The 26,078-nt window shown below is 36.4% G+C and overlaps 1 protein-coding gene across 1 annotated transcript; it reads left to right on the top strand.

Moving 5' to 3' along the window:
• Positions 1–586: 586 nt before the first annotated feature.
• On the top strand, positions 587–18,307 carry dpa (disc proliferation abnormal). Its single transcript, XM_085943570.1, has 16 exons — positions 587–882; positions 992–1,087; positions 1,743–1,897; positions 5,198–5,407; positions 6,171–6,405; positions 6,525–6,767; positions 8,273–8,501; positions 8,826–9,020; positions 9,493–9,669; positions 10,611–10,698; positions 12,103–12,263; positions 12,464–12,584; positions 13,976–14,082; positions 15,248–15,382; positions 16,619–16,832; positions 17,054–18,307. Exons 1-16 carry the CDS (start codon positions 741–743, stop codon positions 17,147–17,149), a joined length of 2,604 nt encoding a protein of 867 aa, XP_085799696.1. The 5' UTR covers positions 587–740; the 3' UTR covers positions 17,150–18,307.
• The last annotated feature ends 7,771 nt before the right edge of the window (positions 18,308–26,078 follow it).

The following is a 26,078-nucleotide window of genomic DNA, read 5'->3' as shown; positions in this document are numbered from 1 at the left end:
TCTTCATCTACAACAAACAATAAACAATAAACAACTCATTGGACGGTGTCTCTTTGGTAACAACAGTTTTATGCATAATGTTTTTCATCGCAATCGAAAAACCAAATAAAATTAACCATATAATTGTATCGGAACAATTTAATGTTTGGACATAATTATCATGTTGATACAACTTTCCAACAGTTTTTATAAAAAAAATACTACAGTCCTAAAAAATCTAAAGAACGCTCAAAAATTTAATGTAACTACAAATTACTAAATGGACGCCATTTTGAAGACGTCATTCGAATGTCAGATTCTATCCAGTTGCGAGTCTTGATTGGGTAGTTTTATATTGTGACTCACCCATCCATTCATATGAAAAGTTTGTAGGTACCTACCTAGTGTATACACTGATTTACCTAGGCATTATTCAACTTTAATACACATCAATCACAATAATTAATACATTACACTCAAAAAGATTTATTTAAAAAACCTTGGTTAGACTAGGTAAATAAAAAATACAATTATTATAAATTATATTATTTTATAAACCATAACTAATTCAAGTTATGGTTTTTCCTTCAACTTGCAACATTTTCCCAACTTTACGCGCGCATTTCTTCGATGACAGTTCAACTTGCTTTGGAATGTCAGCACGTTTCATAACAGTTTAAGTTTAGTATTTGTTTTTGTCAGTATCTTGATATATCCAGTGCGTCTGATCAGATTGTCGTCACTAAAGTACTGTTGTCATCATGTCTTCACCGGCAAGAGCACCGAAAAGGACTCCTTCGCGGCCACCGTCGGAAGGTGTGGACACCCCGACAAGACGAACTCGCAGCGCGAGACAGGTCGTGGTGCTCGAGACTCCCGTCAAAGCCTCGGGCACTCCTACAGGTTTGTTTACTCGTTTGCTTCCCCATAACCGACTTCGATATAATTTATTGTGCAATCAGCGTCTTTGATGTCATACAAATTCTTTTTATTTTTTTAAATTTAATTATAGATGGAGGAACTCCCAACAGCACGGCGGAGGCCCTCACTCCTCAAAATCTGCCGATGACTTCTCCGGCTCGCAGTTTTCTCGCCACCAGTCCTGCCGGTAAATATCTTTTATTCTATAATATCTCCCACGCCATTTCATTCGAAGTAATATTTCTGCTGTAGAATCCCAACTTTTGCATGTCAATTCAATTTGCATATTATTTTATTGAATATCAATATGCCCGAGGTCATGCTATTTCACATCGCATGTAGCACCGTTACATGATAGAGGAAGGTCTGCCTGAAAGAATACTCCGGGGTCGACGATAAGCGTGCTGAGTGTCTCACTTTGCGGGATCCGAAAAGCATGTCCTAATGAAACATCTCTAGGTGATAGCCAAAACACAGAAGCCATAACTGAATAATGAAGTGATAATTCAAAAAAACATAAATCTGCCTTTCCAAAGAATTGTAATTTTAATTAAACCATTTGTATTTTCATGGAATATTGTATTGTACTGTTCTTTATTGAAAATTTGTGTATGTTAATTACATATATACTTAATTTGGAGCAACTTTAGAAATATCATCATCAATCCATCGCTGAATGAAGACCTCTTCAACTCCTCACCTCATGACCAATCACCGATCACTAATCAAATTTTGTTTTATTCATTGGATGTTTGCTTTGTGACAATGTTTGAAAAGGAATGCTTTTTACACAATGAAACAAAAGTCAATGTTATTGATTCGGTTCAAATGTCTCATCGTAGGTTTGCGGATGAGTGAAATAGACGTGAGTTCGCCGTTGAACTACGGTACGCCGAGTTCGCTGAGCACACCACGTTCCGGCATCAGGGGCACGCCCGTCCGCATGCGCCCCGACATACGCACCGACAGGACTATGCGACAAGTCACTATTCAACAGGTTCACTTCACATTGATTTCTTCAAATTTTGTCAGCATCTTTCTACCCTAGAGTAGTAGAAATGTAAGATCATTTCACATTTCGTCAATAGGATGCAGTTAAAAATATTCTTATTTTGTCATTCATTATTGTCAACAGTGAAGATTGCTTGATTGGCGAAAGTTGACGATTATTAACATTAATATATCTTGCGAAAACAACGGCAGTACGCAATTCAGACAGTGAGTGACTAATGTGTTATCATATCCCCATATACCAGTGGCAAAGGGTGGAGGTAGGCCGTTAAGATCCATCATAAATAGTGCACACTAAAATTTGTTGAAATAACACTACAATCAACAGATGGGGTTGATTAGTTTTTAAAATTCAATCAAACGCTGCGAAACCAAGCCATAACAGATAGTAGTCAAAAAATACTTGTCTATCTATAAAATATCTAAAATTATGCAATTAAATCATACATAACTTGGGATATTTTATAGATATAATAATAATCTATTATAGTTTGGTTGAGGCAGGGCTTAACCTTTTAGCAGCCCAGTTGATAATACTAGGTATAACTCCAGGGCCCAAGAATTAAATAATATATAAAAAAATAAATTACCCGTGGAAAATTTTATATCTAGCACTTACATATGATGAGACATCATTTGAAGTTCGTCGAAAGGGTTTTTCATTCATAATTTCATGGAAATGTCGGAAAATTTGCACCAAGGTTAGGGTTATCACAACACTGCGAATTTACAAGAAATAGTTCAAAAATATTTTTAAAAAATTCAAAAAAAAAAATTATAAAATTTATAAATTTTACAAGTACACATTTTTTTGCAATATCGGTATTATTTTCGATATTATAGTTTTGATAGACCAGTGTTCAGTAATTTTGTTGCGAGAATTACGTGACATGAGCATGCACACTCCCAAAAATGTGTATATATCATCGGTTGTGCAGTCTACCCACTCAGAACCGTGATATTTTTTGTAGCAAATTTAAATTGTTTATTTGTCTCTCGCACTATCATTTCAATAAAGGAAATGTGGATAAAACACTTGAAATAATCCATTTCAAGTGCATCCGAAGCTAAACTATCTGCTTTGCATCCCGATTCAGTATCATCGAATGAAAATGCGCGCGGGTCAAATAAATCCGATTTCCACTCAAATGTCGGCCTTTCAGTAGCTTCGGATGTAGTTGGTTCATTTTCTTCAACTTCCAAAGTATCGTCAACTTCATCAACTTCGGAATCATCACTATCGTCTTCAGATTCAATCGTTTCTAAAAGATTGTCAATTTCACCATCTTCACAATATTCATCCATTTTGAATTGGAAAAATTGGTAAACTAAACTCGTAAATATAACACTTTTGTTTGTCCAAATTGAATGCAAAATATAAATAAAAATAGTCACAGTACTTAGTCACTCGACACAAATAAAATTTTCAATCTGAAAATATCGAAAATGTTTCAATTCAATCTAAAAGTAAACTCGTAAATATAACACTTGTATATGCAAATCATACGCAAAATATAAATATAAATACTCACAACACTTCGTAACTCAACACAAATTAAATTTCAATAAGAAAAAATGCAAAATCTTTCAATTAGAACGCAAATCAGACTATCATCCCGACGACCAAGTATTACGCGATCGCGGGGCGAACTAATGAGTCAACAATTTCTCAGTACATGGGAAGTAATCGGTAACCCTGAATGGGCCTCTCGGGAATCCCCTTTATTCTCGCGATGTATTTGACTTTTCAAACGTTTCTGCCTGCAGAGCTTGCCCATAGATGTCAATACACGTATTAAAATTGAAAAAATAAATATATGACTCATATTAGGCGCAAAAACGGCGCGACGAGTTTCGCTCGTCACGGGCGCACGAAAGTAGATGCCCATGACGAGAACCACTCGTCAGTGGCTGTTAAAGGGTTAATGAATTTAAAAAAACAAACCAACGATATGTGAAATATGTATTCTTAATCCAATGAAAACAAACAAGTATGTATGAATAAAAAATTGTGCACAATTTTGTCGTACCGCCCAAAGTATACCAAAACTATTATGGTTTGATTTAGGCAAGATTTAATTGATTTTGAAAAACTAACCAACACCATATTATGTAAAGTGCAGTCTTGTTCAATAAAATCAAATACGTATGACTGACAAAGTTTAGTGTGCATTATTTATGGCAGATCTTAACAGCCTACATCCACCCTTCGCTACTGGTAGATACTGACCTCATGTAACATATTATATATTATCTTCTGGCATATTCGCTTTTAAAATGATCAATGTAAGTTCAAACTTCTGAATCTTGCGTGCTGCGCTGGTTATCGTCATATCGACGTTGCTAATCCAAAAGAGTGTCGGTGACAATTTGCAACTATACAGTAGAGCAATTTAAGTTAAGTTAACCCATAGGCGTCCGACTTTCCGGACCACAAATTGGTCATTCAATCCAAGTTTATTTTTGTATATAGAACAGTAAAATGACTTCCAATAATAAAATATTATTAACTCAAAATATATAACTTGAAATCAATTGATTTTTGGAACTTATATAATAAAAGGATGGCCTATTATAATTTCAGAATTATAAAAATAATAAAACACATGAAAATGGAGATAGGGAGGTTCAAAGTTCAATAAATAAGAACTTTTGTTGATTTTTTTTCTAACTTCCCGCGATGTTTTCTAGTATTTATTAAAATTATTATTTCGTTGAAAACTTCACTAATCATTGATTTGTAGAGTATAGGAAACTGTTTTAAAATATATTAGATCAACAATTTAAACAATAGATGTCACATAGTCACAAAAAAATTCACAAATATATTCAGTACGAATTTACACAGTGCCACTTTCTCATGGTGATGCATTTAAAAAATCTATAATATATTTATTTGGTAAGAAACCCCGCTAACCAAAGTTTTATGTGGTGCAGAAATATTCTTCTTAAACTTATTTAATTCATAATTTTTTCGATAGATGCCAATGGATGTCCCAAAAAATTAAAGAAAACGTGCCTTCTCAGGCGCGTGAATTTCTCGTGCTTGATACAAAAGACAAAAAATTGCCGCACGTGAAATCCTCGTGCTTGGTCGGCTATGGGTTAAGTTTAGAAGATCTATAGACGAAATTTGAAGAGATTTTATTACATTATGTTAAATCAAAATATATTTAATTATCTTTTACAAGTCGGTGAATATTAAATAAATGACGTATATTAACACGTCATATTAATAGAAGCTTTGTTCCCCTATGAGCGATTGAATCATTGGCAGTGATAACAGGAAGACGTGGTGAACCGTGCGGCGGCGGCGAGCCAGAGTGGCGAGGGCGGTCCGCAGCTGGTGATCTGGGGCACGGACGTGGTGGTATCTGACTGCAAAGAGAAATTCAAGCGGTTCGTGATGCGCTACATCGACCCGCTGGCCGAGGAAGACGAGAGGGGGGAGACCATGAATTTGAATGAGCCGCTCTACATTCAGAAACTAGAGGAGGTAATAAAATTAAACTTCATAATATATTATATTTATGGGTCAGTGCCCTATTTGGATGTAGGTACCATATTTTTTCAGCATAATGGTACATGTGCAGATTTCTTTTACAATTTCAGTAAAAACTGGCCATAAAATATTATAATATACCAATATGTATGTAGATATTCAAATTTATTTATATGGGTGAAGCAAATATGTCTATGGTAAAATAAATATAAATATTTTCATTCCCGAGCAAAGCATCATTATCCGGGGTCGATTTACTGCTGGATGAAGGACTTCCCTGGCTCCTACCACTCTTCTCGGTCGTTAGTTTTTCGCTGCCATGTACATCCACTGAACTTTATGAGTTTGTCTACTCAGCAGGCTTTAGCTAGGACTGAATGAAAGCAATTTTCCAGCAGTTGTCGACTCGCCGAGTGACATGTCCAATCCGTTGCCATTTCAACTCTATCATATTGTGTATTCTTGTCTGCCTCCTTACCCCCGGTTCCTTTTGTGGTGTTTCGCCTTATGCCCAACGTGCACATAGGGTTAAGCATAATATGAAGGTTATATTAACAATTTTTTTTTTAACAAATAGTTAGCCATTCATCCAATCCCATGTATCCCACGCTCAGTGTCGAAAATAGATTGAAAAAATTATGTGAAATTTTTTACCAGATGGAGGGTTAGAATCCGGCTCTACTAATAGGTGTTAATTTTTAATTTAGTTCACTCTGTAGTCCTCCTTGTATCCATACTATGTTTCGGTTCATTTCAGATCCACACCCTGGAAGAACCTTTCTTGAACATCAACTGCGCTCACTTGAAGACATTTGACGAGGGTCTGTACCGTCAGCTGGTGTGCTACCCGCAAGAGGTGATCCCAACCTTTGACATGGCAATCAATGAGATGTTCTTTGAGAAGTATCCGGCCGCCGTTCTGGACCACCAGATCCAAGTTCGCCCTTTCAATGCCTCCAAGACAAAGAACATGAGGTCGCTCAATCCCGAAGGTAGGTACAACTCTATTCATTATTTTTATCGATGATCAAACTAGCCATATATGGTGAGCTGTTATATCGGTATCCAAATGTTTGCTGAATCTAATTTTCCATGTATTGTGTTCCATCAGATATTGACCAGCTGTTGACAATCTGCGGCATGGTGATCCGGACGTCGAACATAATGCCGGAGATGCGGGAGGCATTCTTCAAGTGCATCGTGTGCTCCTTCTCGAGTGCGGTGGAATTGGACCGGGGCCGCATCGCAGAGCCTACCCTCTGCACTAACTGCAACACTAACCACTGCTTCCAGCTCGTTCACAACCGATCGCAGTTCACTGACAAACAGATGATCAAGCTGCAGGAATCTCCAGGTGAGAAATTTCAATACGATTCTTATTTGAGGTTGGAGGTTGGGTTAAGTAAAACTTCTTTAACCAAAGCCTAAAATCGATTGAAGGAAAGGAATGTTAGACCAAAATTCGTCATATAATATCATTACGTATCAGGACAGCAGGATATAGGAGGAGGTGTTAATTCCATTCAAAGACAAACTTTATATATAGAAAATTCGAATTGAATGACAGATTTTTCTGTCAGATCAATGAATTGATAGTACAAATGAGGTGTCTAATTCCAAAAAGCGATAAGTCCACATTTGGTCAAAATCGAGAAAAAAATACGTACGTATTCTTTGTATAATTTTACACAATATATTGTATTGATCTATAAATTCCAAAACGCGACATAACCCTATGAAAAAAAATATTTAAAGTTTCGATTTATTACAAAAAGCGCCAAGTCCGTGTTTCATATTATTTAAAACTTGGTTGATTTCGGGTGTGCTTAATTCAACCAATAAGGGAACGTTCAATATTGAAAAGGGCGTCTCCCATGCCGTAGCATCTGGTAAACTTATGACAGTGCCACGGAAATATGTGCCTTATGCGGCGTAAATTAAAAAGTGAAGTACAAATAGCGCTATGTCCAATTTTATTTTGCCTATATTTATTACATTTAAGAGTTTATCGGCTGAAACAAATGGCCATTTGGTTCTAATTTCGACATAGAACACTACGGAGAAAATAATCTCACGTTAAAACAAATAATTGAAGCTTGAAACATAAAAACGTTGTTTCCCGAAAATATTGATTTGTGGACTTGTCGCTTTTTGTAATTAGACGCCTCAAATGCTCATATTTCGATTGAAATTTTATTGGTTCTCGGAGGCCCTGCTACCATCCTGTAGTTCCGCTGTAAACATCAGGTAGAAGGCAGTGCCAAAGGGTGGAGGTAGGCTGTGGAGATCTCTCATAAATAGTACACACTAAACTTGGTGAATCATTTAATTTGTTTTCATTGTACTAAGAATAAAAATTGTTAGGGTGATGAGAGATAAAAAGTATTCTTCTATCTATAAAATATCTAAAATTATCAGAAATACTACCTCTAAATCATACAATTTTAGATATTTTATAAATAGAAGGATATTTTTTATCTTTTATGGTTTAGCTTAGACAGGGTTTGATTGAATTTTAAAAACTCTCCAACACCAACTGCAATTTGTGTTCTTGATGCAATGAAAACAAATACATAAGTATGACTGACAAAGTGTGCACTATTTTTTTTTTGATCTCCGCAGCCTACCTCCACTCTTTGATACTGTAAGTACCTATCCATGTTATATTATGTTATCACTGGTAGCACATATTTCTTTTACCACATCAAACTTATGGGGCTTCAAATGGCATATATAGACATTTTTTCACACATTAGATATATCGCTTTTGATAATATTTGCATTCAAACATATCAAGGGTAGATATTCCATCTAATTATAATTAAACATGATGTAATAGCGTTTGATGATTGTTTCCAGACGACATGCCGGCAGGTCAAACTCCGCACACGGTGGTTATCTTCGCTCACAACGACTTAGTGGATGCCGTGCAGCCGGGTGACCGTGTCACGGTTACGGGCGTGTATCGGGCTGCGCCTCTGCAGGCCAACCCTCGCCAGGCCAGTGTCAAAGCGGTCTACCGCACACACATCGATGTGCTGCACTTCCGCAAGGTCGATTCCAAGAGGCTCTATGAAAAGGAAGAAGGGTGAGGAGAAACATTCGCTGACTATTCATGATTGATTACCAGATATATGCATATTCAAATTGTATTTTTTTTCCGTCCTATCGCTAATCCTGATCAGGCACAGATTACCATCTTTTCCACAGTCTTCATAATAATATTAATGGGATATGGTTGAGTATATTCTTCAGCACAAAACACAGAATTCACGATATAGATGGCTTATGAGTGTACGATGTATAAATCTTAAGTAATAATGGAAAATATATTTTCGATTATCATTTCAAACAATTGTAGAATAACATATCTACATTATAATCAATAACAATATATTAAATTTTGATTCAGGAAAGAGCACCACTTTCCACCAGAGCGCGTAGAACTTCTTAAGCTGCTGGCTGCCAAGCGTGATGTGTACGATCGTCTGGCCCGCGCCATCGCCCCCTCGATCTATGAGAATCTCGATGTAAAGAAGGGCGTTCTGCTGCAGCTCTTCGGAGGCACCAAGAAAAACTTCCACACTGCCGGAAGAACACATTTCAGGTGCGTCATTCAATTCATCTTCACAAATACAATTTTGCTTCATTCTGTATTATTTAGAAAATTAATATATATATTTTTTGTGAATTTATTATAATTTAAGTGAAACGATCACAAACACCCTGGTTTTGAGAAAATCATATAAATATATTGTTACCTCAACAGGGATCGAACCCGGAACCCCCGGGTGAAAGGCCAGCGCCTTACACACGGTTTTACACACAATCTTTTTTTCTCCCTTCTTCCTTGATGTTTTTTTTTTTTTTTTTAAGTTTTCCCACAATTACTCTACAGAGAAATTCATCTCTCCGGTTTTTGTCACATTATTTTGAGATTACTACAATAGAAATTTTTTATGGGGAAGTGCGAACTAAAATGCTTACACTTACATGCAATGGGTTATGGTGGTTGTGTTTCAATAACATTCTTCAATAAAAATATGATTTATTTGTATGAATAAATATGGTGTTTTCAGGTCAGAAATAAACATCCTGCTGTGTGGTGAGCCGGGCACGAGTAAATCACAGCTATTGCGGTGGGCGCACTCTCTGTTGGGCCGCGCCCAACTGGCCTCCGGGCGGGGCTCCTCCGCTGCCGGTCTCACTGCTTACGTTGCCAGGGATCCCGACACAAGGCAGCTCGTCTTGCAAACGTCAGTATTCATTTTACGTTCAGTATCTGCCAAACTTTGTACCTGACGGCACCCTGGAGAAGGGGAATTTGGTGACACACCACATAAAAATTCCCACCAAAAAATAAATATTTATTAATATGAATAAAAAAATTAAATCTCAGTGTAGGTAATAATAAAATACCCACCTAATATAAATACATACCTACGTAGATAATATAGGTAATGTTAATAAAGAATTATGTTACAATGCGGAACTAAATCAAATAAACAAATACGTAACTCCTCATTTACCATCTGTAATTGGCCCTGTTTTTTTGATTTCATCCCCATGGAGTACGGCGATCTAAACGGCACCATAGATTTAATGGCTGTAGTAGCTAATTGAGGATATTGACTCCAAATGAAATCCAAAATACTAACTCTGGTTCAGAAAACGAGGCTTTATGCTCAGGATCGTTTTTTAAGTGTATTAAATTTTCTTCCACTGTTGGTGTGTGCCGTTGTAACTTGTAACTTATAAAAGAATTGATGACCCAATCAAGTGATAGGTTTTTTACTGTGTTCAGCACTTTTCACGGCCTACAGCTTGACAGACACTGAACTATACGAAAAATTTAATTCTTTATTGAATTTAAAGTCTTACTAAACACATAGGTACATGATAATATTATTCTAGTGTATTGGACTCTATATCAATTTTAATAAAACCATGATAAAATTTGGTATTCTAAGTCTTAATTTGTATAAAATATGTAACTACTCACCACCAAGGCAACAATATATCTCAATCCGGGTAGTGAACTTTACCGATTAAGTTATCGATCCTAATGAACCCTTGACATGTTAGATTACATTTTGTGCCGTTGTATTTCTGTTTCTTTGGGATTGGCGAATTGCCAACGAATAGAGAATTAATTAAAAGCAATATTGTATTATTTCGAGATTGTTTATTTTCGCAGGGGTGCTCTTGTTTTGGCCGATAACGGAATCTGTTGCATCGATGAATTTGACAAAATGAACGACTCCACGCGCAGTGTTTTACATGAAGTAAGTTATTACCCGGCCAATAATTCTTTGATGGTGGAGGGCCAAATGCAAAAGATGTCGACATAATTTTGAATTAACTAACATTATGAATAAAAAAGTTATTAACAGTGTAACAAAATAATCCATAACATGCAAAATGCTGCCATATCTTAATTTTCGATTTCCTGCGAATGTTTTAATTGACACAATGTAAATGTATGAATACTGCACAATATTATATTGTTTGAATAATTACATATTACAGTAAAACCTTGTTAGTTAGAACACTGATAATTCAAAATTCGCCATAATTCGAAATTTTCCCGAAAAAAAAGTCCCTTGAACATTATTTTCATATAAAACCATATCTCTTATTCGAATTTCGTAATTCCTCGCATATAAAAATACTCAATAAATCGTAATAAAGTACACTATTTCATGAGCCAGTCATTGAAAATTGTGGCAGACTTTTCTTAAAACATCAAAAATTACTTATTTTATGATGGTAATAAAAATAATCCTGACATTTTATGACCCAATTCGGTAGGCACATCTATTATCAGAAACAAAATTAATAAAAATCAATATTTTTCAAAATTTTAATATTTTCTCACTATATATGTCGTAATTCGTAATTCGAAATTTGAATTTTTTTTCGATTTTCGGTCCCATGCAATTCGTATTAACGAGATTTTACTGTAATGGTTCATATAAAGATTAGATAATTTTATGGTTCCTAAATTCGTAAATGCACAAATCGTGGATGGGACGACACCCGCATTCTTTATATTTATTATTACATGCGGGATGGTAGAGCGTCTTTGTAATACATAATTGAAACCGGCAACCGGTCATAAAAATTGTGTTTCAATGTGAATTTGATCCAGTACAAGCACCTAATTGATGGGTGAATGGCTAACAACTATCCCTCTTAAATATAACCTCTATCAGGGCTCATACAATTTTGATTTGACCAAAATGAATAATACTATATTTACTTGACATTTATTTACAGATGCAATTATTTTGACACCTGTCATTTCTGTTTCTAAATTCCGCCACAAGGAAGAGTTATGTGTATTAAAATCAGCTACATATCGGCCCCACGATGGCCGAGCGGCTTAAACGTCAGTTTATAGTGTCGTGGGTCCCAAATTCGAATCCTGAGTTTGGCAAATACACGTATTGTTTTTCAATTTGTGTTTAAATCAGAGTATGGCCTTATAGGTTAAGCAAGTAGCTAACATCCATTTCTCGTAAAATCAAAATTCTGTTGATACAAGCCTCCACTCTCGGGAGGTCCATACGATCCTATTAGGATCGGACATGGTCAAAAAAAAAAGGCAGAACGCAACCCCCTTCTTATTTACATAAATATGACAAAACATTTGGCCCCAAATAAACATAAGTGTGTAAATTCAATAGGTGATGGAACAACAGACGCTGTCGATAGCGAAAGCAGGAATCATCTGTCAGCTGAACGCCCGCACATCCATCCTGGCGGCTGCCAACCCGGCCGAGTCACAGTGGAACAAAAACAAGACTATCGTAGACAATGTGCAACTGCCTCACACCTTGCTCTCGAGGTAAACACTCCATGATATCATTACTTGCTTCCATTTTCTTTTTTATTTGCAAACAATGTGATCAACACAATATTTATTTGTTTTTGAAGTTTTTCTGAAATCACTGTCAAATTGTATATTATGATCAGTTCATATGACTTTGTAGGTATAGTCCAAATTCTTCAGATGGGATACATCAAATTTTATTTGATTATTGTCAGGTTTGACTTGATCTTCTTGATGCTGGACCCTCAAGATGAGCTGTTCGACAAGCGTCTGGCTTCCCATTTGGTCTCACTCTATTACCAGAACTGCCCCATCAACAGTGAAGAAGAAATGATTGTGAGTATCCAATATCTAATCGGAGATTGTTCGTTACATGTACATTTTGCCGTATAACAATTCACCGTGAACTGTCGTGTACCGGAAAGAGATGGCTGTATAGCTTTGAGATCAAATAATAACGCATTCATTTAGCATTGTAGACAGTTATGTTCCAATTTTATTAAATTCAATTAGAACATTAATATTGATAATATCGGTGTCATTATTATCAGATATTTGATAAGTATGACTTGACGCTTACAAGCACTTATGTACTTGCTAATCTACTTTTGAACCATTCAGAATTTTATATAAATATATATGATATGTATTAATACCGGGAAGAAGGAACTCACATGTATGTAGGTTAATAGGATTCTTCATCAGCATTACTTCGGTTGGAGGTTATGTGTGACATCATGGCAGATAGGGTAAATTACAACACAGAAACTTTTAATTTGACAGTTTCTCCGCGCGGAGATGTTTAATTACACTAAATTATACAAGTTTGGAATACAAGGGTTCAGCATGACTGAGATAAAGTAACGTTAAATTGACGGAGTTTACGCAATGTATGTCGGTGGCTAACGGGCACACGGCATTCAACTGTATCACACTTCACTTTGCATTTTTTTTTTACGTGGACGTGTTTGGCGGAATTGACGTCTAAGCACTTTGTTGGAGGCGCGATGTATGTTTTAGGGTGGTTATAGGAATTAATATTAACACATTATCGGTAAAAGGATTCACTAATTTATAATGTGAAACAAGCGCGACTGGCATTTTTGCATCGAGAGGATCCACGTGACCACGCCAAAGCGTGGCCCGAGGTCCCTTCTGCTTTCACCGGAGAATCTCCACTGCCGAACCATTATCTCAATCACAAATCTAAGGGCTAGGCACACTTTCACGCTCGGAAGGCGCGGTATGCGAGAGGTGCGGGGCGGTTTACTTGTCGAAGCTTCAAATTGTAAATTTGGGCGCGAATAGGCCGGAGGCCCTTCTTAGAAATCATCGGCTTATAAGCGCATAGAAATGGGCTCGCCTCGTCTCACTCCGACAAAAATGCGTCCCGCGATAACACCATCTCGCACGGCAGGGAAGCCAAACCTTTGGTCGGGGCCCTCCTAGTAAGGACTTTGATTAGATTGTGGATTTGGAATTTGAAACTGTCGCGCACCAGGGTTTTTTTCCATTTGATAACAGTATGTATTCCTAATTTATTTACCTACCTATTTTCTGCAGTCTTTCCCTTGTATTCCGGTGGTTTTTATTTCATATTTTTAAGTGTTTTATTTAGACATGAATTTGATCTCAATGATATACGGCCATTGGTTGCCGATACTCCACACAACAGCTCACGATAAACTGTTATCATAAATTGACCATCATGTTTTTAATGGTTGCAGGATATGAGTGTGATGAGAGACTACATTGCGTTTGCTCAGGAACACATTCATCCCAAGTTAGGAGAAGAGGCTCAGCAAAAGCTTATTGATGCGTACGTCGATATGAGGTAATTCTAACAAATAATTATCATGCTCGGATTCGGATGCAACGTTACAGTGTGGGCGTCTTTGTATTAAATGTTTCAGTGCATTCACATTGTATGTTTTACAATATTATCCTTAGAAGGCTGCTCACTAGAGGTGAGTTGGAAATACTGTCACAAGTTTGTGTACTTAAGTTTCGGATGAAAATACCCATACTAAGTATTTGTTGCCCAATAAACTTGTTTCAAGAAACTTGAAACGTATTAGATGTTCCAATTCGAACGCATTCGCTAATATATGCGCCGTGACTCGCTATTCAGCGCTATTGATATTAAATGCGCGCGAGCGAGATATCATGATACACGTATGTCTAGCCGTGATATTATACTCAACTGTCATTGTTCTCCCTTTCTCCTCTGTTGTAAAGTTGGTATAGTGAAGGACAGAAATGGTCACGTGTTTGTTTTATAGGATACTTTTGAGTTCGCCTTAGGGTTTTAGGTTTAAAAGAGTTTTTGGTTTTTGGTTTTAGTTGAGTATGAAACTTTATCGAGTCCAGGAGTTCGACACGTGGTATGAGATCTCGCCGACCGCTAGCTAGTTCGTAGTTTTGCCACGTATGAAATCATCGCTTCGGCGTCGCGACTCGCGTATGCTTTGTATGCGACGGGTTTTAATTTTAGTTTTAGTTGAGTAAGACATTTACATCGAATTGACGTCAGTCGTAAGCCGGAATAACGGAGTTCTGATAACGTTAACTGACTACGCGTTTATCTGGTTTCGTCACGTCAAGTTTCTCGATTTTTTAGTGGAATAATTGTAATTTGTAAACATAAACTGAATTCAAATTATATGCGTGATTGTATAAATGGATAACTACTGAAACATGAGTGACTAGCGCCACAGTTCTAGCTGTACCTGTCTCGAAAATGGGACATTTCAAAAAGCCGACGTATTTTTAACGATTCTATTAAAGCTGATATTTCAAATACTAGTAAGTATTTTGGAACAAGTTTAGATACCAAGTATTTTTTTATACTGGTAGTAAGTATACTTAGTCTTCAAAATCGACCAGTTTTCCCACCTCTACTGCTCACCTCTATCACTGACCGAGTTGAGCAAATCGACTTCTAATTATTATTATTTCAATTAAAGGACGGTCATAATGTAAATCTATTTTTTCTCCAGGCGTGTCGGCAGCGGACGCGGTCAGATAACGGCGTACCCTCGCCAGTTGGAGTCTCTCATTCGATTGGCCGAAGCGCACGCTAAGGTTCGCTTCTCCGACACGGTCGAGGTCAAGGATGTGGAGGAAGCTTCCAGGTTTGTAAACATATTTTGTGGGAGTTTGCGTAATTAAATGGAAAGATTGCAGAGATGTAGTCACTATTTCACCAGAATTTGATGGTTAGCTGACTTAAAAAGTGCATGACAAATTAATAATACAACCAAAAATGATCAATACCTGTGGAGTGGATTGGAGTCGACTATCACGACAGTCATATTATCCCTACCAGCAAACAACTCTTCGCTGATAAGTATTTGTGATTAAAATAAATAAATGTTAAGTCAATTAATGAATGGATATTATCAAAGTACAGTAAAAACAAAACAATGATTTGGTTGGTCGATGGTGTGCGTGCGGATGTTTAGCCATACTAGTGCTACTAATAATCTGCCAGTCGATGTACTCGTAGCGCTGACGACGGTATACGTACGCATAAAATCCACAAACCGAATCATTGTTTTGTTTTTACTGTAACTATTTATAACCCGTTTACGCGTGCATAGATTTACTGTTGACTTAGTATTAAAGCGGTCATAACAAGAAAATGTATGGGTAAAACGCCCACGGTGGCCGCGCGGCATAAGTGTTGGACTATAACGCCGTGGGTCCCAGGTTCGAATCCTGGGTCTGGCAAGTACACATATTGTTTTTCAATTTGTGGGTGTCAGGGTATGGACCCAATTGGTTGAGCAAGTGGCTGACATCCATTTCTCGTAAATAACAAATCAATACAAACCTCTACTCTGTGGAGGCCCATATGATCCTATTAGGATCGGACATGGTCGAAAGAAAAGAAGAAAGATGTATTATCCTACAGTTGCAAGGTTGCATGCATGAATCAAAAAAGGTTGGAAGTTTCTGAATTTTCATGCGACAGTAGGGATTTTTTCGATAGTAGTTAGTAGTAGTTATAAGTAGGACGATGGTGGCGAATCTGCCGGCAAAAAAAGAACTATACTCATTTTGAGGTTAACTGATTTTCGCTACCTGTCAAATAGTACTATAAAATGACAACATCCCGTCTCGCTTACTCTTGAAGAATGAGATTGGAGAGACAGTCAGCACTTTTACGTGTAAACAGTTATTGTCACGATAATTTAAAATACGCACTATTGCTGCCAGTAAATCCACGCACGTGTATAGGTGCTATTATTGTATTGTTCATAACTATCTAATTAGGTAACGTCATGATTGTTTTATCATACTACGTACCGATTTCAACTGTCTACTAAATAATATTTTTTTTCAAAATAATAAATTCAATTCTACAGATTACACAGGGAAGCGTTAAAACAATCAGCAACTGATCCCCTGTCCGGCAAAATAGACGTCGGCATCCTCACCACCGGCTTGAGCATGGCGGCGCGAAAGAGACGCACGGAGATCACCGCATCGCTCAAGAAACTCATTCTGTCGAAACAGCCTCGTCCGCCGTCCATGCTGCAGGCCAAATTACTCCAAGAGATGAACCAGTCCTCGCAGATCGTGAGTTGAAATCATTTTCTTTTATGATGCTACTACGTACTTATAATTATTGGACTGCGTTACGCTTTTATAAATCGACGCTTCAGTGTTTTGTCTTATCGTAACTCTCTTATCCACTTTTTTTGCTAGGAGATATCAAGACTCTTTTTACGTTCTCGTTTTACCACATTTGACATTAAAATGATCCTTAATAATGTATGACACTTCTATTTTGCTTTCAGATGGTGACAAAGGAACAATTCGAGGATTCACTGAAGGACTTGCAAGACGATGGGGTGATCGTGGTAATGGGAAGAACTAACATCAGAGTGTGTTGAGCTATTTTTTCATTCCTATTACATAGTTATGTTTGTCCTGCGAGTGCTTCAGATCGTCAGATCGGTGCCAGGTGATTCTGTTGATTTGTATGTGTTACCGATAAATCTGGACATTATCAAGTTTTATCAGTAAGGCCTTTTATTTTTCATGAGCCGAACGGGGAATAATGTATCTTTGAGTCGTCACATACTTTTATTTTAAATTAAATAGTTGCCCATCAGCCGATCTAGTGCAGCCATAATTAAAAACACTTGCTTGTTTGTTACATACATATTACAGGTATCTGCTATATTTGGTTGTTAATTTCTTGTGTATTGATAAATGGCAATTATATAAAATTTAAAATATTGGAGAGCATATTAATAATATGTAATTCGAATAACAAAACATTCACCGCGTTACCTGTCACCATTAATAAATATATGAGATGTGTAATTACAAAAAGCGACAAGTCCACAATTCAATATTTTCAGGAAACAACGTTTTTATGTCTCAAGCTTCAATTATTTGTTTTAACGTGAGATTATTTTTTCCGTTGTATTCTATGTCGAAATTAGAACCAAATGGCAATTTGTTTCAGCCGATAAACTCTTAAATGTAATAAAAATAGGCAAAATAAAATTGCGCTACTTGTACCTCACTTTTTAATTTATTCTGCATAAGGCACATATTTCCGTGGCACTCTCATGAGTTTACCAGATGCTTACAGCATGGGAGACGCCCTTTTCAATATTGAACGTTCCCTTATTGGTTGACTGAAACACGCGCGAAATCAACCAAGCTTTAAATAATATGAAACACGGTTTGTAATAAATCGAGACTTAAAATATTTTTTTTCGTAGGGTTATGTCGTGTTTTGGAATTTATAGATCAATACATATTGTGTACCTAAAATTATACAAAGAATACGTGCGTATTTTTTTCTCGATTTTGACCAAATGTGGACTTTTGCTTTTTGGAATTAAATGCCTCATATGTTCTACTGGAAAATTGAGTTATTGGATGTAACAATAATGACAAAATATCCACGTATAGTAAATTCACATTTGTTTTCTTTAATTATGTTCTAATATTACACTAATTGACACTATTTTTTTACCATATTGTCCAATAAGTTATGAAAAATATGTATATATTTTTTAATAAAATAATCATGGAAAAAAAATTTTGTGGTTTCATTGGTAAAACAAAAAGTCAGTACGATGATAATGCAATGTTCTTAATAAAATAATAGTTGGTTGTTCAAAATCCGCAGGCTAGAACCCTCCCCCCCCCCCGCCTTGTAGGACCTATTCAACATTGCCAACTTAGTGTTTTCTTAACAGATCTAGCATTTTTTATTAGGTATCTAGCTTATTTCAACACCTCACGCAACCGAAAATCGGTTCGCCCATCAACTTTTGACGTCTTGACTTGTTATTGCTCGTTTAGTTCAATTCAGTGCTACCAATTTTGGTAAGAAAATATGATTTTTCATCCAATCTACTGATATTGGTACCAGTGGCGGCTCCTCTAATACCATGCAAGTGCTACGCACTGCCTGCATCTTTGAAGACATCGCTCAACTTTTCATTGTTATTCGTACATGTATCACTCACTTCGCGAAGTAGAACATGTAGCAGTATTATGAACAATACTCCGTTCATGTGCGCAAAGCGATTACGATCCAAACAGATTTTCAGTTTGCACAGGATTACAATGAGGTCATTATATACTACTTAAACCGTGGTCGAATGTCCTGTAATGGCGTTCTGTGTAGAATTTTTTTACACACTTTTAGATCAGCGCACGAAACGAAGGACTCTAGAAACAAAAACGCCAGTTTCTGTTTTATAACAATGTTGACGAGTTAATTTTAACAATTTTACAGTTAACATATTTAATGAATCGCCAACATTTTACGAACATACAAACTGCCGCGTTTATTTCTAAACCATTCAAAATAATAAAAAATACAGCAGTTATATATTTGGTTGAAGCATTGTTCGCTTGGAGCATAAAGCCATAAACTGTGACATTTATATTTCTTTATTGATATTAAATCATTCTGTTCAAAAACTTTTTTGAGAAATACGAGGGTGGGTCAATAATTCCTTAGAAAAAAGCATTAAAACAGTTTTTATTTTTGTATTTTTTTTTTATTTCTCAACATAATCTCCTTGGAGCTCAATACACTTGGTTAGACGTTTCTCAATTTTATTTAAACCGTCAGAAAAATAAGTTTTCGGAAGGTCCTCAAAATAAGCATTTGTCCAATCGATGACTTCTTCATTTGAAAAAAAACGTTGTCCACTTAGCCATTTTTTTAAGTTTGGGAAAAGGAAAAAGTCACTGGGGGCTAAATCTGGCGAATACGGTGGGTGGTCGACCAATTCAAACTTCAATTCTTCAATTTTAGCCATTGATCGTAAACATGTGTGAACACGGGCATTGTCCTGATGAAAGAGGATTTTTTTCCTGTTTAAATGAGGCCGTTTTTCTTCAATTTTGTTTTTTAGCTGGTCCAATAAAGATGCATAATAATCCCCTGTTATTGTTTTTCCTTTTTCCAAATAGTCAACGAAAATAATTCCACGTGCATCCCAAAATACAGTAGCCATAACCTTACCAGCTGTTTTTACGGTTTTCGCCTTCTTTGGACATGGTTCGCCTTTCGCAATCCACTGCTTTGACTGTTCTTTCGTCTCGGGAGTATAGTGGTGTATCCATGTTTCATCTACAGTCACAAAGCGACGAAAAAATTCATCCGGATTGCGTTGCATGAGCGACAACAGGGCTTAAGAGGCCACCACCCTATTGCGTTTATTGTCGACTGTGAGCAAACGCGGCACCCATCTTGCAGAAATTTTTTTCATGCCCAATTTGTCATGTAAAATAGAAATGACGCTACCTTTTGAGATCCCTGTAACCTCAATTATCTCACTCAACTTTAATCTTCGGTCACTTAACACCATATCGTGGATTTTATTGATCATTTCTGGTGTAGTCACCTCTACAGGACGTCCTGAGCGTGGTTCATCCTTTGTTGATGTACGACCACGTTTAAATTCATTTAACCAGTTATAAATAGTTGCAAGTGAAGGAGCAGATATGCCGTGAACTAAATCCAACTCATTTTTTATTTCCTTTGCTGTTAACCCTTTTATATTAAAATGTTTAATAACAGCTCTAAACTCAATTTTCTCCATTTTCCATTTTTCCATTTTCCACAAGCAAATTTTTTTTTTAAATGTACGAGAAACACACAACAACCCGACCAATCTGATTGAAACTTCGCAGCATACTGAATCGGTAGTGCCGCTGCATGAAAACAAACCGCTTACAGTACTAGTCGCGCCACCTGTCGGCTTTTCTAAGGACTTATTGACCCACCCTCGTAGTATAAATAAATAAAGACATATTTAATTTACCTTCTGAGAAGTCGGTAAGAGAACACGGCAGCCTTCGGTGATTGAGGTAATCATGAAAAGACGCTTTACGACCTTATGTGGCTAGGACACGTGTCCGGATACCGCCAAAGTGTGTGACACTTCTTACCCTTATGGCACAGCCGCAAGGGTTCCGTCGCCATGCACCTCACCTCACCCTGCAGCGGTGCCACAAAAGCGACCTACGTGCTGCAGGTCTGCCATAGCGGGAGGCGCAAGAGTTGGTGACGGACCGAGGGTAGTGGCGCGAACTTGTGCTTGCCCTATGCCCCAATGCTGGGTCGTGACAGGGTGAAAGGAGAGTATCTTCTTTTTATAGAAGGTTAAACCATTGCGCACTACCAAAAAATGCTATTCTGAAGACCACCGGCCGGCACTGATTGGTACCACTGTTTTATGGGTGACTGGAAACTGAGAGACCGGGAGACTAGTATGTCGCGTCTCTTCAGTTTCGGTCGCGGACATTTTGAAACTGAGAGATTCCAGTCTTACCGTTAGAGAGCCGCCATTGAAATACATTAGCTAGATACTGGAGTTTCAGCCTCGTCTTTTTTGAGTGGTCACGTGAGCGGATGGTCTAAGTATATCTTAGCAATAAAATAAATGTTTTATACAATATTTAAATACATACAGTAAAACCTCGTTAATACGAATTCCACGGGACTGAAAATCGAAAAAAAATTCTAATTTCGAATTATGAAATGTATGGGGGGAAAATATTTAAATTAAAAAAAAAAATTTTTGATTTTCATCAATATTGTTTACGATCATAGATGTGCCTACCAAATTTCTGGTTCCATGTGTCTTAATGGGTCATAAAATGTCAGAATTATTTTTATTACCTTCTTAAAATAAGTAATTTATGATGTTTTACGAAAAGTCTGTCACAATTTTCAATGACTGGCTCATGAAATAGTGTACTTTATTACGATTTATTGAATATATTTATATGCCAGGACTCTGAAATAATTTCGAATTAAAGGTATGGTTTTATATGAAAATAATGTTCAAGGGACTATTTTTTCGCGAAAAATTCGAATTACGGCGAATTTCGAATTATCCGTGTTCTTATTAACGAGGTTCTACTGTAATGACCATATTTCGCAACTGCATTCATTTTTAGTTATGACTTATATATTATTAGTTGTGAAACAGTAAATTCTTCTCCAATCTTTATTCTGGTCAAAACAATTTTAATAAAATTGTTTTTTTAAATGCCAGTTTTTAGACATTTTTTTATTTTGAGAAAATTTAGCATTTTTTCTGGCATCTCACTTATTTTCTTGCCCTATATGGCATATTTTTGTGACAAACACTGGGGCCATGCTCCCGACTAATCTCAATCAGGACAATATGGCAGTTTATGTATCCACTCAGTGGGGTGGCAGAATGCATGCCTCCAAAGCCACGGATTGAAATACCACAACTGGCAAAATCTCATGTTGCTTTTCACAATGTGTGTTTGATCCAGAGCGAAAATCCAATATGTTCAGCTAACGGCTAATAACCAACCATTCCTCTTTTTTTTAAGTCTATTATGATAACATCCAGTCTGTGGAGCCCTATATGTTCAGCTCAGGAGTGAAAATGGTATTTTACCAAAGACATTGAATCTTCCAGGCAGCCTCTTGTGATTTCTCTCTTCTGTCACTTGAGATCGCTTAAGCAAGTTCTAATATTTTGTGTCATTTTTGTATGCAACATCTGAGTACCTTGGAACCTGGTCAGAGTTTGTATTAAAATTAAAATAAATCACAACGTGGAGTACTTATTCCACATGATTTAATAATTATCGACCGGTTTCATCTGCTTCGTTTTCATATGTGTAGGGCAATGACATTAATATGGACGAAGCATCTGGAATAAAAAATGACACTCACTTTTTTGTCGGGTCTGCCGAATGGCATAATCTGTTCTAACGCCATTACAATAAAGGTGATATTGCTATAAATTCCCGATGCTTTTTGTCGGGTCTGCCGAACGAGTTTGCTCAAAATAAATGAACATTGACACTAGAAACACTGTTCTAACGCCGTTACAATAAAGGTGATATTGCTATAAATTCCCGATGCGTGATATCACATAATGGAAATTGCGTGACGTCTACCTATACATGTGCGAATGTCGCTATGCGGAAATTTACTTACCAGCTACTGTATTGAGTGCGTTGTCCATTAATAATGTCATTGGTGTAGGGTCCCTCCATCTCTATAGGTTTTCCTCAACATTTTTTACATTGGCAAATAAAAGCAACAGAAACAGTTTTGATCAAGACTCCTATTAAAGAAAATTAAAATCTCTTACTGACCAAAGATTTGGGAGCCCACGCCGTATCAAAAAAAAAAATGAGAGGTAGCCGGTCATCTTTCAAAGGAAGGTATCGAGAAGGATTTTCGGAGCCATATCATGTGAATATGGCACGTGGCGAGGAAAATACATCCACGGAATATGTTATGCATTGATGAATGATCCTTCTTCGTCTCATTCCTGAACTGGCCAGATTCTGGCAACCCAGAAGGCCTCTAAATAGCATGATGTACTCGGCGGAATTCAAAACTCAAAAGAACTTTTTTTAAACAATATTTTATTGAAAAATAATAGATTTTACAAACTGTTTACATCACAGATCGCATTTCACAGAGGTTATTGTGTTATTTCAAAATATTAAATTTTGTTTAACCCTTAGACTGCTACGCAACAATATATCGTTGTTTTTGATATTGGCCACAACGATCGTCGTTTTGCATTTGATGCCTGAAATGTTAAGTTAATTTTGGAACATACAACATGAAACATTTTTGATATATTTAGTTTTATTGTTGTGTAATATAACTTGATTTATATATGTTTTGTGACTGGGTAGGGGTTAGAACTTATAACAATTGTATTTTTTTTCATCGCATCAGCATTTTTATAATAAAAGCATTAATTTCAAATACAAATTTCAGTTTACAATACAAACAAATTTCGTTTTTTATTTGTTTACAGTCAAATTCTGGGTGGAATGACAATTTTTTATTTAATATTATACATTTGAAACAGTGGGAAAAGTGTTTTAGAACAGTGTTTCCCTAAAAATACTAAAGATTATACTAAATTAATACTAACTTACTTATTTTTAATTTACTAAAGTAAAATACACGGATCGTGACTCCCTGAAGGAAAGTGGATTTATACTATATAAAAACAATTTCATTTATAAAAAAAATAATGAAATAAAAATTTTAAATAAAGTGAGTAGATACGGATGTAGAAGTTATATATTGTTGAGCATATCGATTAGTTTCCAAGACGATAAGTTCCCACAACTCTTCCGTAAAAAATAGCTCAAAGTATGATATTGGCAACGCATCAGCCGGTGGTGGATGTTTTGGGCCCGGAATTTCTTCAAATGGTGGTATATGAGTATTATAGGCAAAATCTTCATCTAAAAACACTTCAGAAAATGCTTCATCGATTTCAGGTTCACTATCAGAGTCATATAAAGTGTTGTCACTATCACCCATGAGTTGATTATTATCCACAAATTCACTATCAGCATCGGTAGAGCTGCTAATTTTATTCTTCTAGTCCCTCGAAAAGCTGCCATTATTTCGCTATCACTTTCGCTGTCCGTAATCATTTTGCAAGAATTCAAATTATAATCCAAATGAGGAATTATTTTCTCAATAAGATGTTATGGGGAGTACGTGTCGTTAGCTAACGCAATCGAATGGAATTAAAATAATATTTTGAAGTAACCAATTGTTTTCAATAGCTGTTAAAAATAAAAACTCGATAGTTCGTTTTGCTCGCACACGTGGTCGTCAGTATGATAGAGCGAGAAAGAGAATTTCCATTAATTTTAAAGGCAGACTAAGCGGGGAATATCTAATAGCCTCATTATCTATTCAAAACGATAAACTAATTACAAAACGTGTTTTCATAATATTCCGATTTCGCAGAATCAATAGAGTGGTAAGGTGTCTAAAAATAATACAATACTTTAATTTATTGGTAGCAATCTTCGACCGGATTTTGCACAACATCGTAGCAGCCAAAGGGTTAAACTTTAAAACACAATGGAGCGACAAATAAATGTGCATTTTTCATTTGTAATATTATATTATAGTAGTGATGGTACACAGTTTTATTTAAATAAAAATAAATAATACAAAATAGATATAATATGTATACATATAATAAATAGACTGCATTGGTAGCAATCAAGTGCACATAATATAATTTCACTAAAATCACGTAGGTAAACATCGTTTTCACATATTATAGTAAATATATTGCACCTAAATAAAATTATCTCACATTGAAAGTGACAATGTCATGCAAATATTTGCGAAACGTCTTATGAAATAACGCCAATGAAATATGCTGTTTGCCGTTAGCGATGGTGCCCATAGAACGCGTCGAGTGGGCGAAGTCGGCGTATGAAGTGTTTATTCATAACCATAATCACACGTCTCTCGCCGCGCATTACCCTTCACCTATGTAATAAGCGGCCCAAGCAGCACAAAATAATTATTATTACAGCGCCTCTCATAACAAAGCAATAAAAATATTATATTATTTCGGGGCTTGTAATTAATATTTACGACGACATTATTCAACCAGCGAAATATAATGACACGGAATAAAATAAAACAATGGGTTCTCTGTTATTAAATAATGACTTCTCGCCCGTCGAACGACGACGCTTCCAGAGCGCGCTGTGTTCAATGAATGGACTGCATTGCATTTTCTTTCATTCGTATCGCCGAGAAGCCGAAAAACTATGATTCATGCGGCGGGCGCTTATAATGCGTCGCAAATCCAGTGGGCGCTGGCGTATTTGATTACGTTGTATTTTCGTTGATTTACGCGCCACTTGTGAAATTTTGCGCGAGAGCCACACTTGCTGCGTTAAGTGGGTTTTACGCCTTAGGGTTAGCCAATTTTACCTACATAACATTTAATGCTTTTATCAGTGGATCAAATATTAAGTATTTTACCCGACGCATTCGCGGACACGACGTCTATAGATGTCATATTTTATGAGGTGTGATACGACAGGATGTCCATAGAAGTCGTATTTTGGATTAAAACAATGTTCCCTGGTACTTGCGTCACAGTGCGAACATATTTCCATTAGATAGTATCGTATCTTAAGACCTAACTTCTATATACATATCTATATTGAAAAATCATCACTAACATTGTGTATTAGCTAACATGTGTTCATATAAATCCAACATACGTCCATTTTATGTTCTGTTTATTGTTCTATTAGTAACAATAATAATATATTCATTGACATGTTTTCTTTTTAAAGTAAAAGGGTAACGTTTTTAGTCATCTTTACACGATTTTAGAATTAATTGACCCGTCGCCATCACGCAGCAAAGTGACGTGTTTCTGGCTCGACATTCTCTCACTGAATGGCAGCGAGTCCAAAATTTCGTCGCGCCTACAGTTGAAAATTATTTGGCGTTTCAATGATGCGTCACCTTAACAAAATATAATCATG

This window comes from Rhyacophila brunnea, unplaced genomic scaffold (assembly GCF_057557595.1).
Source record: "Rhyacophila brunnea isolate RB1 unplaced genomic scaffold, BYU_Rbru_1.0 scaffold_16, whole genome shotgun sequence".
Taxonomy (NCBI): domain Eukaryota; kingdom Metazoa; phylum Arthropoda; class Insecta; order Trichoptera; family Rhyacophilidae; genus Rhyacophila; species Rhyacophila brunnea.
Note: the sequence above shows the minus strand (reverse complement) of the source record. Positions and strands in the feature narration are given on the sequence as shown.